This window comes from Felis catus, chromosome C2 (assembly GCF_018350175.1).
Source record: "Felis catus isolate Fca126 chromosome C2, F.catus_Fca126_mat1.0, whole genome shotgun sequence".
Classification (NCBI taxonomy): Eukaryota; Metazoa; Chordata; class Mammalia; order Carnivora; family Felidae; genus Felis; species Felis catus.
Window position 1 is genome coordinate 87,636,947 of NC_058376.1, and position 17,229 is coordinate 87,654,175.

The 17,229-nt window shown below is 39.7% G+C and overlaps 1 protein-coding gene across 7 annotated transcripts in view; it reads left to right on the forward strand.

The window, feature by feature from the left end:
* The first annotated feature begins 742 nt into the window (after nucleotides 1–742).
* Nucleotides 743–17,229, forward strand: part of ZMAT3 (zinc finger matrin-type 3) — a 32,869-nt gene continuing 16,382 nt past the window's right edge. The window contains exons 1-2 of one of the 7 annotated variants that reach the window (XM_045037247.1): nucleotides 743–991; nucleotides 4,497–4,823. In XM_045037247.1, the coding sequence (XP_044893182.1) occupies nucleotides 4,554–4,823 (270 nt within the window). In that variant the 5' untranslated portion in view covers nucleotides 743–991; nucleotides 4,497–4,553. Of the gene's footprint in view, nucleotides 992–1,031; nucleotides 1,254–2,432; nucleotides 2,535–4,328; nucleotides 4,389–4,496; nucleotides 4,824–17,229 lie in introns of those variants that run through there. The other 6 variants (XM_045037251.1, XM_023260379.2, XM_023260381.2 and 3 more) reach the window with 6 other exon arrangements.

The following is a 17,229-nucleotide window of genomic DNA, read 5'->3' on the forward strand; positions in this document are numbered from 1 at the left end:
CATCTTCTTATGGAATAGTTTACAAATTAATAAAAGTTTGGAGCTGGAAATTCCTCAGCTCATCTAAGTCAACTCTACAGGTGTTGAAGTTGCCTACGTGATGATGTGACATTCTAGCATTAGATAACCTCTTCCTGGTCTTTCCTACTCTGCAGATAGGGATCCAGGGGTCAGGAGAAAGTCTTCTCTTTCTCTTGCCCACTGTAGCATAGGAGAGAGGTTGTGTGTGTGTGTCTGTGTGCCCTGGCGCGCACACGCGCTCTTGTCTGATTGGAGACCTCTGAACCCTCAGCCGCGCTCTTCTTCCATCCTGGGGAGAGGTGCAGTTTAAAGGTTCTGTCACAGCACTTTAAAGGATCCTGGACAATTTGGCAGGAGCTTAGGAGGCAACCATCGGACTGAAGGCGCGGCTGGAGTGAAAAGGTTTGGATCTCAACGACAGGAGATGAAAGTTGGCAAAAGCTCTGCCCAAGCTTTTGCTCTGGATCAACTTTCCAGCGTGTTTGTGATGAACAGCACTTAGGACCTGTCCGCTGGGTGGTGCACCCTCCTTCCGCCCTGTGCTTGTTTCCCATTCCCGCCCCAGGGGCCCTGCTATCGCAGTGCCCGCACTTGTCCCGCGCACACCCGGCCTGTCAGGGATGCTGGAGACACGCGTGCAGCCGCCGCGGCCGCCGCCGCGGCCGCCGCGGCCGGGCTGCCCCGCCTGGCACATGCGCAGTGGAGACGCCGGGCCGGCGCCTTCAGTCTCCTCCTCCGCCGCCTCCCGGTTCCGCAGTCACTTCCTGCAGCTGTTTCCCAGTGGGTACGGCTGGACTGACTTTTGACAGTCAGCCTTCAGCTGCGGAGGGGGCTTGGCGGGGGCCAGCCGGGAAAGTTGCGTCGAGAGAGGCGGAGTTGAGCCGGGCCGAGCCGGGTGCGCGGGGCAGACGGTGGCGGGCGCCCGGCGTGGACGCGGCGCCCAGACTCCCCGCGCGTCCCGAGGGTTCCGGTAAGTGCCGGCGATCGCGAGCCGCGGGGCATTTAGGACGAGCCCCGGAGCGACGGCGGCTAGCGGTTCTTTCGGGTGCGGGCTTTCCACCTGCCCTCCACGTGACAGGCTTGCGCTGCTGATATTTGTGTTTGTTTTTGAGCATTTCACGTGCACCTTTTGGATGGTCTAGGCGTGCTGCTGCCTTGGCCCTCACGCTTGCCCCCGCCCGGTGGGAGACCGGGGATTCCATCTTTCGTGATGGCATCCTTATGGGATCGAGGTGCGTGAGTGTGTGCGCGCTCGTGTTTATGCAGGCACATATTAGGAATGTAAGGTATACGTGGGCGATACTGAAGTGTATGTAGCTTAGATTCAAACGTGTAAATGGTTCCCTTGGGTTCGGAACCGTCTTAGCTGAGACTGGAAAACATTCGCCAATTCACCAAGGCCTCTTCTCCCCCAGATCCCTGCATTCTTCTGAATCTTCCTTATATGATAGACCTTGCCTCAGCTGATTATTTTTCTATTTTTCTCTCTTTCATTACTTCTCGCTGCGTTCTGATGACCTCTGAGTAATGCTCACCATTTCCCCTCATTTCCTGAATTCCCAATTACTGTAGACTTCCCTAGTTTGCTGTGGTACCAATAACCTGTTCCTTTACACTGTATTCTTTCCTCTGTAGGTTTCTCCAGCTGAGAAAGTGATTGTCTTTAATACAGTATGTGAAAAGTAGGCCCCAGTCTGATCATGAAAACTATGCCATGATCATTCCTTTTCTTCAAACAGGGTACACCATGAAAGCTTGACTTTCTTTATTGTTCCCTCAACCCCTTCCAAACCAGGACGTTAACCACTATAAGTCCTTCGTTTATGCCACTTAAAGCATCAGATTGAATGGTTTTTAAGGTCTGAGGAATATATTATTTACATTAGCCATCAAGTTAGTTTCTTTTACTCTAATGCAGTAGTTGAACGGATCCGAGTCACATACGCTTTGGGTTTCTCTATATTCTATCACTAATGCTTTCACTAAAGACTAGGCTTTATTTGTTTTAGATTTAATTTTTATGTTAGGTTTTTTTTTTTTCCCCCCAAGCATGGTAATACTTGATGTAGTTGTCATGCACATATCCTTTTTGGGAGTTGACATTATCATTTTGCTTGTTAAATATCACAAGAAATAATTTTGGAATATCTGGCTATTCTTTAAAAATTATAAAGATAAAATGTGATAATGGGTAGTTCGTACTTGGCAAGAATTTTTTTCCGTAATGCACAGGATTTTATCACCTCTGGAAGGGTCCTCTTGGACCTTTGTGCTTTGAGACTGGACTTTATTTTGATGGAAACCTGTAGGCAACACTGGGGGGATGCGTGCTGGAATTTCCTCAAGTGGGAGTGAGCTTTCATAAAACAAGTCCAGACATGTCTAGGCAATCAGTAGTGTTTGATTTTGTTTGTATTGTCGATTTCCTTTATCCAGATGTTTCAACACTCTCCTCCATTTTCTGAACTGGCAGCTTGTTTGTGGCAGTTTGGTAGCAGTATGTCTCTGTACAGGTGGCATGTGTAGTCTTTTAATAGTACGGATTATTATAATTAGATAGCTAACTTTTTGAAAAAGTGGCTTTGTCTCCTTAGTTTTCCTTTTTCAAATATCCATGCCTGTCTTGTTTGATTTAATCGAGAAGAATAATATGATTATAGAGAATCTGACTTTTTAAAGGTTCTAAATCTGTATTGCTTTTCTTTATGTTCTTAGAGATATGGACAGTATACTTCTGCTTAAGAATAAAATAATATTGTTCTTTTAAATATTATGATGAATGAGAAGTATTGTTGAATATCATGACTAATAATTTTTGGATTTTGCTCTTAACTCTGTTATTTTGCCATTGCCCTGATATCCTCTGCTGCCCCCAGACCCTGAATTTAGTATAAAAGTTATTACTTGATTGCAGTTTCCACAGGTATACTTAAAATTGTGTTAAAAGAGATGTTTAACTTTTTAAATTTTTGGTTAATTTTAGTAAATCTATTATTGTCAGAAAATGTACACATTTCTATTGCAGCTGGAAAATTTCAGCAGTTTAAAATAGCCATATTTTATTGACCAAGAAAAGAGGTTTCAGTAGTGTTGAGAGAGTGGAAGGAATTGTGTGTTTTGGAGTAAGGATTTTAATTTGGGTTAATTAGAATCATGGGAACTCAGAGCGTGTACTGTGGTTCATTTTGAGATACTCAGGGTTAGAAGATGCCAGCTGGGTGGGAGGCTGGAGAAACCATGTATAAAATTGAAGAGGTATTGGAACATACTGGATCTTTTCTGAGCAAAACAGAATTGAGATGATCAGTTACTTAATAAAAAGGAGAAAGGAAATTGCTGAAAGACCGATGAGGAACTAGAATTAAATTGGGCTAATGGTAGTGTGATCCATTACCTCATAGGACATTTAGTTGATACATTATTTTATGCAGGTAATTTATGGCTAGAAGAAGAGAAAATATTCTGATTTTTTTAGGCGACTCATGAATGTAAGGCCATACAAAGTGGGGTCCTATGCTTAAGGGCCTACAGGGAGCAAGGCAAGTAGCACAGATACAGACAGCAGGCTGAGTGGGGAAGAAGGTGGCCCCAAGAAGGCAAGCCTGGCTACTGGCCTCTCAGCCTCTCAGCACTGACTAGCTAATTGTCCATATAGGACCAGGTGCCAAGTGTTGCCAGATCATCCTTTTATCAGGAGAAGCCAGGAATCTCTTGATTTTTAAATGTTGATGACTAATTCAATTTAAAAAGTGAAAGCAAAACAAAACACTGTATATTCCAAACAGAGGACATCTGAAGTTACATGTGGCCCACACGCTGTCTACAGCCTCTACTGGGAGGAGTCATTGGCTTACCTATTTAACTATTACTGGTTGATGGGAAGGAACTCTTTTATTTATTTTTGTTACACTGTAACTGAGTTATTCCTAAACTTCCTTGATATTTTAGCTAGCTCTCAGAGTGTTTTCAGGGTTCCAAGACATGACAGTCTTTATTTTGCTCTTTTTGACATCATCTGGATGGAAAGACTAGTTTGGATGGAAAGGAGACATTTGCTAAGGTTCTTAGCCTGTAGTGTTTTTGTCTATGCATAATTATCATCGAGAGTATTTAAGTGTAAGTGTGCCTGAGGGAAGGGGTCTGGACTAGGTGACCTTTGATGTCCATTTCAGCCATGTGACTTTTAGATTTAATTAGCCATGGATGCAATGCTATTAATGTTCATGGGCCAGAGGGACCGCAGTTGGAGCTGTGCCAAGCAAAATAAAGCGAAATCTATAAAGCTGTTCTCAGTGGAAGAGCATAGTGTCAGTGTGGATTAACAGACAGGGGAGGTCTGCTAGAGGAGGCAAAAAGAAATCCCAAAGGTGGCTTGGAGAAGTAGAGGAAGGGGTCAGGTGGTGTGGTCATTTACATGTCATATTGCTGAGGTCACATTTTTAAGTGAGCATTTTTTTTTTTCCCTCTTGATTCAGATTTGAAGACCTGACTTCTCATCGCCCATTGGATTATGCCCAAGGCTTTCCTACCCAATGATCCTCTTGCAACACGCCGGGCTTCCTCTGCCTAAGCGGCCCTCATCCTCTCCTCCTATGTCAGTGGCCGCCAGGTCTACAGGAACCTTGCAGCTTCCGCCACAGAAGCCTTTTGGGCAGGAGGCTTCCTTGCCTCTTGCAGGGGAAGAGGAGTTACCTAAGGGAGGAGAGCAAGACTCTGCCCTGGAGGAGCTATGTAAGCCCCTGTACTGCAAACTCTGCAATGTCACCTTGAACTCAGCGCAGCAAGCCCAGGCTCATTATCAGGTAAGGAAAGAAAAGAAAACCAGGAATTTAGTGAGAGAATGTTTTAGGGCTTTGCCCATTTCAGAGTCATGTCTCCAGATATGACCAATTGTGCCTGGAATAATCAAGATGGCTTAGTGAAGAACTAGATATTAGTTTGTCTGATAAAAAAGCATAAGGATCCTACATTAAAAGAGAGCATCACATTTCACAGAACGGGCTCTCACCGTAACTGTGTGGCATTTGATAGCTTACTACTTCTTGTAGGCAAACGTTCATCATCTGTGCTCGTGGACCAACGTGCAATCCTCAGGTGAATAGGTATTTGAAACATAATGTACCAAGCTCAGTTCAAATGGTTTATAAGAATTAGCCTTATAAATATTATCTTGTAGCTAATACACTTTATCTCAGTGCAAGGTAATCTCTATGAATCTTACACTTTGTCTCTTTGACCTCTGACTCTTCTTATATAACCTGTCACTCCTAAGGAAAACATGTATTTTTCTGTCATTAGAATAAAATGACGTTGGAATATTGAGCCTTATCCTTCATAGGAAGCATACTGTGGTTTCTTTTAGCCCGTTAGTGTGAACTGGTAATCATTTCTAAGGTTTAAAGCTTTCACCTCCATGTAGAATGGCTAGCGGAAAGGACAATTTTAAAGGGTGTTATTACCTAAGAACAAATAGAAAGCTAACTTTTGGCTCGAAAGAGAGGGTACGGTATTTCTTTTTATTGTAGATTGCTATCCGTATACAATTATGTAATTTCCTTTTTTGGAAAAAGGCGACCTGAGAAGCAACTGGGGCCAAACACCACTGAATGAAAGGATGTCTTCTGGGTCAGCATTGATTTGGCTGTTTATTCTTTGCACGAGTAGCTGCGATAATAAGACGTAAGGTAGAAAGATGACTTATACAAGTATTTCTTCCATCGTGCCACTATAACCATCTCTAACTTACGGGTTTTATTCACTGTAAGTGTAAATCTTTTTTGTTTTGTTTTGATCCTAAAGACTGATGACTGTGTCACTTGGTGATTGTACATCAGAAATATTGTGATGGTATATTGTTTTCCTGGGGATTTGGGGGAAGAGACAATGTGTGGCTTCCCTGGAGTTCCCTTTGTTTGGGTTTGTTTGGCCCTCAGGTGCAGAGGATTGAGTTAATTATATCTCAGATCTTGGCACATGTCCTCATTGGTGCATGAAGGCATCTTCTGGTTTTATTTTTACATTTTCTCCCCTTCTCCAGCCCCACTCTCATTCTCTCTGTGTACCACTCTCCACCACAGTGTTTGATACAGGGTCTTCCTTTGCCTCTTTTACTGTTTGAGGGGAGTCAGGATGATGCTTGTCAAACCCAAGACTCAGTGCTAGTTTTCCTCTTCATTTATTCCTGCAGAATGGCCAGTTTTACAGGCTAAGACTCACTTTGAAAAATCAAGCTTAAGTTCTCAAGTTTTGATTTTTAAGTCATTAACTTGAGAGAAAACCTACCTGTGTGTGCCCTTTAAAGAAGAGTTGCTTACTTTTATGAAGTAAAACTCTTGGGCAGTGTGTAATTTTAATATGTGTGTATGGATTATATCTGTATCTCCTGCCTTTTTTCCCCTCCTAATATCACGTTATGGCTCTATAGACAGTAATGGATGCTTCTGGTTATGAATAGAGAGAATTCAATTTGAAGAGGGTCATTGGATTATAAGGCTTAACCTAGATAAGACACAATCTGCATTTATTTGTTGTTGTTTTTTCTTTGGTTTTACATTTGTGTGTGTGTGTGCGCGCACACGTGTGTGCTCTGAACTTTTTAGTTGGTAAGATTAGTAATTGTACTTAATTTCAGCTCTGTTCATGATATGGTAAATATGTAAATTAGAAAACATGAGAACAGGGAAGTGAAATTTAGATAAATGTCTCTATAATCAGAATTTTTAAGGGGAAAAGTTGGAGAAGGATAGCCTGTCATAGTGGATAATTTAAGCAGCCAAGAACTAGGGTAAAAATAGAGTAAAGAGAAGCAAGTGGGTATAAAGAAAGTAGAACCTAATGGAAAATTAAAAGTTTGGGGTTTTTCTAAGTTTGTTTCTAAGAGCTTAGAAGCAAAGATTTGAAAGAAGTCAGTGTTATTGTTAAAGAGGGAGGTTTTTTGTTTTTGTTTTCCCTTTACAGAGAAACAAGGGAAAGCAGTTAATGTAGGAGCGCGTGAAAGTATGGAACAATTTTATTAGCATAGTATAGAAGGAAAGTTAATTTTATTTATTTATTTATTTATTTATTTATTTATTTATTTATTTATTTATTTATTTTGAGAGAGAGAGAGAGGGAGAGAGAGAGAATCCCAAACAGGCTCTGTGCTGTCAGCGTAGAGCCTGATGCAGGGCTCGATCTCATGAACTGTGAGATTGTGACCTGAGCTGAAATCAAGAGCCAGATGCTGGATGGACTGAGCCACCCAGGCACCCGGAGGAAAGTTAATTTTAGAAGTAAAATCTGAATGTCAACAAGATAGATGTGGTTGAGATGAGCGAGTGTGGATCAAAGAGTAGGTCAGAATAATAAACAGTCAGAGCATGGACATAACTTAGAGGTGGGTGAAACCACTACAGAAGGGAAACAGAAATGTCAGCCTGTAAGATGCATCAAAGGCTAATAGACAGTACACCAATAGACAATGATTAAAAACAGCTACTGAAGGGGCGCCTGAGTAGCTCAGTCGGTTGAACATCTGACTTCGGTTCAGGTCATGATCTTACGGTTCAGTTCGGTTGCTGAGTTTGAGCCCTGCATCGCCATCTCGGCTGTCAGCACAGAGTCTGCTTCAGATCCTCTGACCCCTTCTCCCTCTGCCCCTCCCCTGCTCGCTCTCGCGCTCGCTCTCTCTCTCTCTCTCTCTCTTTCTCTCAAACATAAATAAACATTAAAAAAAATTAAAAAGAAAAGGGCTACTGAAGACCAGGGTAAGACCAGTGAGTAAGGCTTACCAAGAACCAGGAATAGGTAGAACAGCAATGATTGTAAGTAGGCTAATAAAACAAAGTGGCTGATGAGGTGATGGAAAGTTTTACTTCTGAAAACCTGCTTTATAATTTTTAATACTGAGTGATACCAAGACCACAAATTCACTATTTCTCTTATGCGTGAGATAAAAGGGGTCAGTGGTAGCCTGTTTATAAGCTAGAAACAGGTTTGTGTGAAATGATAAATCACGGTGATTACATTACTCAAAACGTTTTAGTCAGTTGGTGCCATTGTTGAAATCGCAAAGTTTCAAATTGCCCAGGGTATTATAAACAACCTTCAGTGTGGTGTGGGCAGTGTTATGCTAGAGTCTAACTGTATCATGTTCCAGAAATCCAGGACACACAATGGAAGCTGCTCAATATTTCCCTTTAAACTCACCACCTTCTTTCCCTGACATCCTGATGTTCCTGTGTTGGGGCTGCCTTCGCAATGACCCCTGTGTATCTGGTCACCACAGATTTAGTTTTATTCCCAGGTCTTTTTAACCCAGTCCATCTGCTTCAAAATACCCTGAGTTGTTTTACTTTTAATGAGATTACCTATTTTTACAGTCTCACAATTATGGCTTCAGTTATATCTTAATTTAAAATAAAACCTTTGGAGGAAAAACTTCGTTTTATTAAAATCTGTCTGCAGCTTCAGGTCACTTAGGGCAAGCCTGGCATGGAGTAACACAACACTGTTTTAGCAGCAGACATGCCCAGAGGAAGAACTACTTTGGATAGAAGGTCGTTAGCAGAAATAAAACAAGCAACCAAAAATGGATAAATTTTGCCAGGGCATCCACAATTGAAAATAAAGTCAACCAATTTATTTGCTAATTTGTGTGTCGATTTGAAAAATAACTGCTCACTCAAGGTGCATTTCCAAAGTTTGTCATAAACATAGATCTATTTCTATTTGTAATATTTAGCAGCTAAATAACAATGTACTGTATTAATTAGATTAATTTGAAAGGGAGACAGAATGCAGGTTAAAAAAAGTAGTTCTACAGTTGTGAGCTGATTGTAGTGATGTTAATTGATAATGCAGAGAATGCAATTGATGTTATCCCGAAGTTTAGAGTACTGATTTTCGTATTTATATTTTAACATTGGCTACCCAGTTTCATGATCAGCAACTCTAATCGTAGCTAATTTTTATGTTTTTCAAAATTCTCCCATCTGGTTGTTTTCCAAACGAACTTGCAGTGGACTGAGTTTAGTCAAAATGCACTTACTAGAAGACAGGAGGTCTCCATGATCCTGCCGGTGGCTGTGTCTCACCAGCTTTCTGCCTCTCCATCCTAGTCCCCTTGACCTCGTTCCTTCTTATTTCTGAAGAGTACATATCCCTTCTTCTGTACGAGGCTGATTACTTGCCCTAACTGTGGATTTCATCACCTGTCATCACTTCTTTACTTCGATCAAATTAAAAACCTGCTCAGGTTTTTCTATATAAATAAAAATAGCAACAGCAACCTTTCCTGTGCTTTTAATCCCTTTCTTTGGCAACTTTTCTCTTCTCTCCTAAGAGTTCTGACAGGTATAATTGTCCTCTCCTGCTCTTCATTTTCTATTCATTCACTGCATTCTGATTTCCGTTCCAATATTCTACTGAAATGGTCCTTTCCAAGGTCACCTGTGGTCTTACAGGTCAAATCTAGTTCTTTCTCGACCTTTTGTAGCATTTGCCACTAGGAACAGCTTCCTCAAAACATTTGAAGAAATTTTAACTCAAAATAATGCATGTAGAACAAAGGGCATATAATGAAAAGCAGTAATCACCTGTTCTCTCTTCCTCTTCTATCCCTTCCTGTTCCTCTCCATTCTGCCTTCCAATCTCATCTTGTGTTGGCGATAGTTTTACTTTGACACTGTTAAGGTTGATCACATTTTTGTTTATTTGATAATCAAATTAAAATTTCTGTTGCTCTATTTATAAGGTTGATTCCAATTGTTGAAAGTTGACATTCAGCTTTTGCATTACTATGAGTAGGGAACTGTTGTCCACAGTAGAACTGTTTTCTTCTCTGTTTCCAATGTCACGATCCCATGCTACTCAAAAGCGAAGTTCAAATGGATGACCCTTTCTTGAATGCCACCAGTTGCTCAAAATCATGCCCTTTTTAGTTCGTTTCATATGCGGATTGTAACTTAGAAATAACCTTTTGTTTTTCCTCGAGTTTCTGATACTTTAAAAACATAGGGAGAAGAATCTTATGAATTTATAACAATTGCTAGCTTCTTAATCTTTGTTTTTATTGCTTATAATCCGTTTTATTTATCCTTATTAGACCCACTGATTTCCTGTTCTAGTTTGGACTAGTTGTTTCACATTTGGATCCTGACTTCATTGTGCAGCTTATTGTATATCCTAGAGTTTTTCTTTGCTTTTCTTCTTGTGCCTTCTTTTTCTTACATAATATATCTTTATCATATCCCCATTTCCCCCTCCAGTGCGTTGCACTTTCCACTGTGTGGAATCCCCCCTTTATCCCAGATCCCTCCATCCTCCCATGCTCTCTGGGTTTGCTGCAGCGATGTCAATTTTGGATTTCTCTTCTTCGCTCTCTGGCTTGGACAACGCTTTTCTAAATATACATGTTTTCTTCCTGTCTTTCTATTTTCCAATCTTGTTTTATTGAAGTACCTCTTCCCATTACTTGAAGGAAGAAAGAATAAATATAAATGTACGTTACAATACATCTCTCTCTTTAAAATAAAGTGAGGGAGTAATAAGAAATAAATTTTTCTGAGCCCTTGTATGTCTAAAAATGTGTGTATTATGTTTTCTTATGTGACTGTTTATTTTCATGTTGAAATTTTTTTTCCTAAGAATGTTAAAGGCTATACCTCATTGTGTGTGCATGTGTGCGTGCACGCGCGCACGCGTGTGTGTGTGTGTGTGTTTTGTAATCTAATATTGCTGAAGAGAAATCTTACTCTGATTCTTACTCTCTTGTGGGTGACCTACTTTAATTTTGGAACTTTTCTCCTTGGAAGCTTTTAGGCTCTCCTTTTGATCCCCAATATCTGAAATTTCACAGTGCACAGTGATGGATGTGTTTAGTTGTGCCTCTTTTCCCATTGGCCTTGGTCAGTGCTAGTAGTTCCTTTCAATTTGCATATTCCTGTTTCTCTTGAGCTCTGGGGATTTTCTTTGATGCTGTTTCCTTGATAAAATTCTTCTCTATACTTTCTCTCTTTTCCTGGTAATTCTGGGAGCCCTTGCCTAAACTAGCTGGATCGATTCTTTATATTGCTTATCTCTTCTCTCTTTCATCATTCCTTTATTTCTAAGAGGTATTGAATTCTAACTCTATATTGAATTTTTTTACTTTGGCATTTATGTCTTTAATTTTTAAGGGTCTCTTGTTACCGTTTCCTTTGCTAGTATCTGTTCTGTAGGCTATTAGTTTAGAACATGAAATCATGGACTTTGGGGTCAGACTAGTCTTCAAATTGTAGTCTCACTAGTTACTAGATGTATGACATTGGAAATATATCCTAACTCCTCTCTGCCTTATGATGAAGAAGATGATGATGTCACTAGTAATAGTATGTGTAAGACATTTAGAAAAGTTTCTGGTACCTGAGATGGTTCTTAATACTGTTGACTTTTCCTAGGGTGCAGTGAGGCGTGGTGGCTCAGGATTGACCCTAGCTCTGCCACTTACTTGTGGCTTTGGGCAAGTTTTATCCTACTTTATTAACTTTTCAGTTTGAATAACCTTTAACTTACAAGCTGGTTCCAGAAACACTACCAAAAATTTCTGCATGTACCTCATCCGGATTCCCCAAATATAACTATAACTATATTTTATAACTATAGTACAATGATCAAAATCAGAAAATTAACACTGATAACAATAATATTATCTAATCTACAGACTACATTTCACCAGTTGTCTAATGGGGTCCTTTTCCTGGTTCCAGGATCCAATCCAGGATGAAATTTTGCATGGGGTTGTTATGTCTCCTTTAATCTAGACAGGTTGAGTTTTTTCTTTGTTTTTTACAATCTTGCAATTTTTGAAGAGTAGTTTTGTAGAATATCCCAATTTGGGTTTGATTGATGTTTTCTCATTATTAAGCTCAGATTCTGTGTGTGTGTGTGTGTTTTTTTTTTTTGACACAAATGCCACAGAAGTGATGTTGCATCATTCCCCGTGCATCATACTGGGAAGGAGATGATATGAAAATTTTGCATCATTGGTGCTGTTGACTTTCGTTACTGGTTAAGGTGGTGCCTGCCGGGTTCTTCTTTATAAAGTTACTATTTTTCTTCTTGTGTTTAATAAGTATCATGTGGGGAGGTACTTTGAGACTCTGTGAGTATTTTATTTCTTATGGTATTTTCACTGAGTAATTTTAACATCCATTGGTGATTCTTTCCTGCAGTGATTATTACTGTGGTGTTTGCCAAATGGTGATTTTTCTGTTTTAATTATTCTTTCTACCTTTATTAGTTGGAATTTTACCTTAAGGAAGAACTTTCTGCTTTCATTCAATCACCATAGATTATGGATTCTTGTATTATGGATATAATGTATTATTATCATTATTTATTCCGATGTTTCTGTTGTCCCAGATTTGAAAAGTGTGAGAATCTTCAAACTGGTGCCTGTGTCCTTTTAACACCTCCCTGTAATTTTTGTCATGCTTCCTTAATTCCTGAATACAAAAGATTCTAGGATTTTCTTGTATTTTCCCTATGCTAGCCACTTCTTCAAGGAGCCAGGTATACTTCTATTGGAAAACGGTGTTTAGAAACCAAAATCTGAGTGCAAGGCATACTCTTTGCTACTGGGATGTTAGTGTTTCTAGATTATCTCAGTGGCAGAGCTAGTTATATATATTTATGTGTACACACATTTATATATACTTATGTGCATGTATGTTGAAAACTGAGTTCAGATTGAAACTTCCAATTTCAGTACAACAGGACAGTGTTCGTTCTAGCCTTTCATCTTTTCTTAATGTTTAATTTCTTTCTGGGATAGTGAAAAACTTAGGCACTCATTAACCACAACTCACACACTCTCTCTCTCTCTCTCTCTCTCAGTATACATAGTTTGGGGATTGATAAGCTACATCCCCATGAAAAACCTGCTAACCAGAGGATAATATTTGTGTATTGTTCTTTTTGTCTTTAGCATGATATATAGTAAAAATATTGCTTTAAAAAGTTACTTAGGTTACAGAGATGCTGCCTGCTATAAGGTTCTTGTTTTGTAAAGTTACTATTTTTCTTTTTGTGTTTAATAAGTATCGTGGGGGTGATACTTTAAGACCATGTGAATAGTTTCTCCCCCCCCCCCATTCAGTATTGTTGTGTTATTCATTTTTTTATACAAAAGGTTTGTTTGTTTCTGTTTGTATTTTGAGTCCTCCCCAATTCTTGTTGACTTTGATTCTTTTTCTAAGTTTGTGAAATGTTAATATAGTTCTAAAAGTAAGAACTATACAAAAATGTATACTTAGGAATGTATATCACATCCTACTATAACTTGTAGTCCATTCTCATATCCCTATTATTTATACGTTTTAAGTGATCTTACTATCCTGTTCAGTTATTTAATGTATTATCTGGTTTGTCAGTTAAGGGTTTTTTATTTTAACGTTTATTTATTTTTGAGAGAGAGAAAGGGAGAGGGGCAGAGAGAAAGAGGGAGACACAGAACCTGAATCTGGCTCCAGGCTCTGAGCTGTCAGCACAGAGCCTGATGCGGGGCTCAAACTCACAAACCACGAGATCATGACCGGAGCCAAAGTCAGACACTTAACCAACTGAGCCACACAGGCCCCCCTCTGGTTTGTCAGTTTTTAATGGTATTCCAGCTAAATTACCTATTGCAGAATCAATGGGCTTGTTCTACTTTCCTCTTCCTTTTTCTCTTTTTTGTTGTATGATTTCCATTGTGTTGTGTAATATTTGAACATCAATCTTTCATCCTGATCTCCACGTTTTATTTAGTTTTTGATCTAGAATTATATCTATGAAAACACTTACCATCAGCCCTTTTGCTGAAGTTTTCCCAGTCATTTTTTGGTTGAACGAAGCTCCAAAAGATTCCTCAAGCAGGACTTACACGTCCTGAGTTCCGAAGGTTGTGTATGTTGAAAATGTTTTTCTGTAGTCCTGACCCTTGACACAGGGACAGTGGGCTATGCATAAAATCCTTGGTTGACACTTTCATTACATGTCATTAAAAAAAAATGCTTCTCAGCTACTGCCTTGTTTTACATACTGTGGATGCCATTCTAGTTCTTATGCGTTTGTAAGTTATTTGGTCCTTTTGCCTGGAAAGCTTGAGGCTTTTTCTTTTCTTTTTCTTTGAAATTTCATACCTTTTGAAAAACACACTTCAGATTTGATTGTCCTCGGTTGACTTTCCCAGAAACCTGGCGTGCCTTTTCAATATGTAGATTCAGGTCTTGATTTACTTTTGGACAATTTTCTTGGGTTGTAATTTCAAATATTCTATTTGAATATGGTTTCAAATATTCTATTTGGCTGTTTTGTTTTTTTGTCTTTCAGGGGCTCCAGTTTTACAGAAAGTATTCCTTCTTGTCCTCCATTTCCATTGCTTCCTCTCTGAGCTTATAAGATTTTTGTCTTTATATTGTTTTATTTTCTAGACTGCTTTTCTGTCTTTCTTCGGTGTCTCTTAGTACATTTTCATTTGTGTCTGTTTTCCTTTGGCACGCATTTACTTCTCATTTTTGATAAAATTCTCTTTTTTCTTTCCTAAGTTTAATTACCCTTCTTTTCATTTCTTCCTCTTTTGTCCATTTTCCCTTGTACCTCTTGGATTCTGATTGAAGGTGATAAGGTGATGTTTCAGATTTCCAAATAAATGACTATATTAGTTCAAATTGGAGTATTGTCTTAATGGTTTTCTTGTGTTTCGTATGTTTTTTTTGGGGGGGGGTGGAGTTCATTGGCTGAGATGTGTTAATTTTTTTGGTAATAACTTTTTATAGAATTGATTAGTTTTCAAAAATAAAATAAAGAACTGACTAGTTTTCATCTGTTCATTATGAGGACTTGGGGTGCTTTATGAGAGTCTTAATTCAGTGACAGTCTCTTCTGTGACCGTAGCAAAGTTCAGTTCTTCAGGGTTTTTTTTTTTTTTTTTTTTGTGGTTTGTATGTCCTCTAATTTTTGTTGTTGTTGTTTTGTAGGATGCTAGCTTTTCCTGTTTTGTTGTTTCCCGCCCTTTGCCTCCCATGTGCCAAAAGGTGCCTCTCCCTTCCTTCTTGTCTTTTTCTCCTCCAGAAGCCACTTTGCTGCCTCAGATCATGTGTACATTTAAGCCCCGTTCAGTAGTGAGTGCTCTGCTCCACCAGATCATGTTTTAGTGTTTACAAACTTAGGGTGGGTTTATTTTTCCTGGTGGTGGTTTGAAAGCAATTTTAGGTCTGCTGCTAGCTTCCTCTTCTCTCTTTCATGCAGAAAGACTCTCTTGCTTACTGTGAATGCATGTGGCAGAAGTGTGAGTGAGTGCTCCCTGGGATTTGATGTTTTCTCCATTTTTACTTATAGTTATGTTGAAGTCTGGGCATTCTGTGCCTTCTTGTTATGTGGAGGGCATGGCTTTTGTGTAGTTTTATTTGTTTTCCTTACTGTTCTGTATTGTTTGTAGAGGGTAGATGGGGACACACAAGCCCAGGTACCTGCTGCCTAGCTATCTGGAAACTCTTGGGCAAGTTTTTAACTCTCCTGAGTTCCTGTTCCTCATGTGTAGAATGGGGATGGTAATTATACCTACTTGATGGAGATTTCATGAAGATTACACGAGATAGTATATATGAAGTATTTAGAACACCGCTTATCACACAAATGCTAAAAAACATTAGTTGCCATGATTGTCATTTTGTTATGGATGTAACGTCGGCTCGAAACTTGTGAATAGTGTCTAATGTTGGCTCTTCCTGTAGTACTATGTGCCTCGTCTTCTTCTGCCTTTTCACGGATATGCTTTGGCTCCTGTACCATCTGTTCTTCAGGTTTCACTGACTTCCTTCTGTTGTCATGCAAACGAGCCTAAGTAAAACCCAAATTTAAAACCAGCGTTCCCTTGACCCACTTCCCTTTCTCACTCTCCACCCTATATGTCTGCTCCCTGCCCTGTCATAGAACCCTTCTAAACATTTGCTTATACTAGTTATTTCTGTTTTCACATCTCCCGTTGTCTCGCCAAGCCCCTCCGTGTCACCTCTTAACCCCTCTATTGAAACGGTTCTAGCAAAGTTACTCAACCTCTGATTTTATTTATTTTTTTAATTTTTTTTTCAACGTTTATTTATTTTGGGGACAGAGAGAGACAGAGCATGAACGGGTGAGGGGCAGAGAGAGACGGAGACACAGAATCGGAAGCAGGCTCCAGGCTCCGAGCCATCAGCCCAGAGCCCGACGCGGGGCTCGAACTCACGGACCGCGAGATCGTGACCTGGCTGAAGTCGGACGCCTAACCGACTGCGCCACCCAGGCGCCCCTCAACCTCTGATTTTAAATCCAGGCATTACTTCTCTGTCCTGACGTTACTCAACCCCACAGTAGCATTTGACCTGGTGAACAACTCTTTTTTTTCTTGTCGTTGTTAGTATTGTTTTAAATTTTTATGAGATACTTCAGACATAAAAAAGCACAAAAATAGTATAATGAACCTGCACATTTGCCATCAAGCTGAAAGAGTGAAAATTATCCATTCAGTTGAAGCCCCCATGCATCCCTTCCCAAATTGTATCCTCTCCTGTGCTCCTAAGTGTAGCTACGGTACTGAATTGATATTTATTGTTCCATTACTTTTTTGTACTTTTGCTACATACTGTTTCCTTATGTAAACTGTAGTGGCTCTTCATATTTTTAACTCCCATATTAAAAAAATTATTGTTATATATCTCCTTTTGCAACTTGTTCTTTTCATTCAGCATTTTGTTCGAATCGTTCACGTTGCCATGCATGGCCCTGGAATGTTTATTTTTCACTACTGTATAGTGTTTCATTGTAGGAACAGACTATGATTTATGCATTATCCTGTAGATGGACACTTCAATTATTTTTACTTTTCAGTGTTACTAACAGTCCTTCTAGGAACATGCTTTAAGAAAAATTTTTTTAATGTTTATTTTTGAGAGAGAGAGACAGAGTGTGAGCAGGGGAGGTACAGAGAGAGAGAGGGAGACACAGAATCCGAAGCAGGCTCCAGGCTCTGAGCTGTCAGCACAGAGCCTGAAGTGGGGCTCAAACTCACAAATGGTGAGATCATGACCTGAGCTGAAGTTGGACACCCAACTGACTGAGCCACCCAGGCGCCCCCTAGGAACACTTATAGATATCTCCTTATATGTATGTTTCTGTTTGGTGATATGTAGTACAGTTCCTGGGTCATAATGTATCTAATTAGACTCT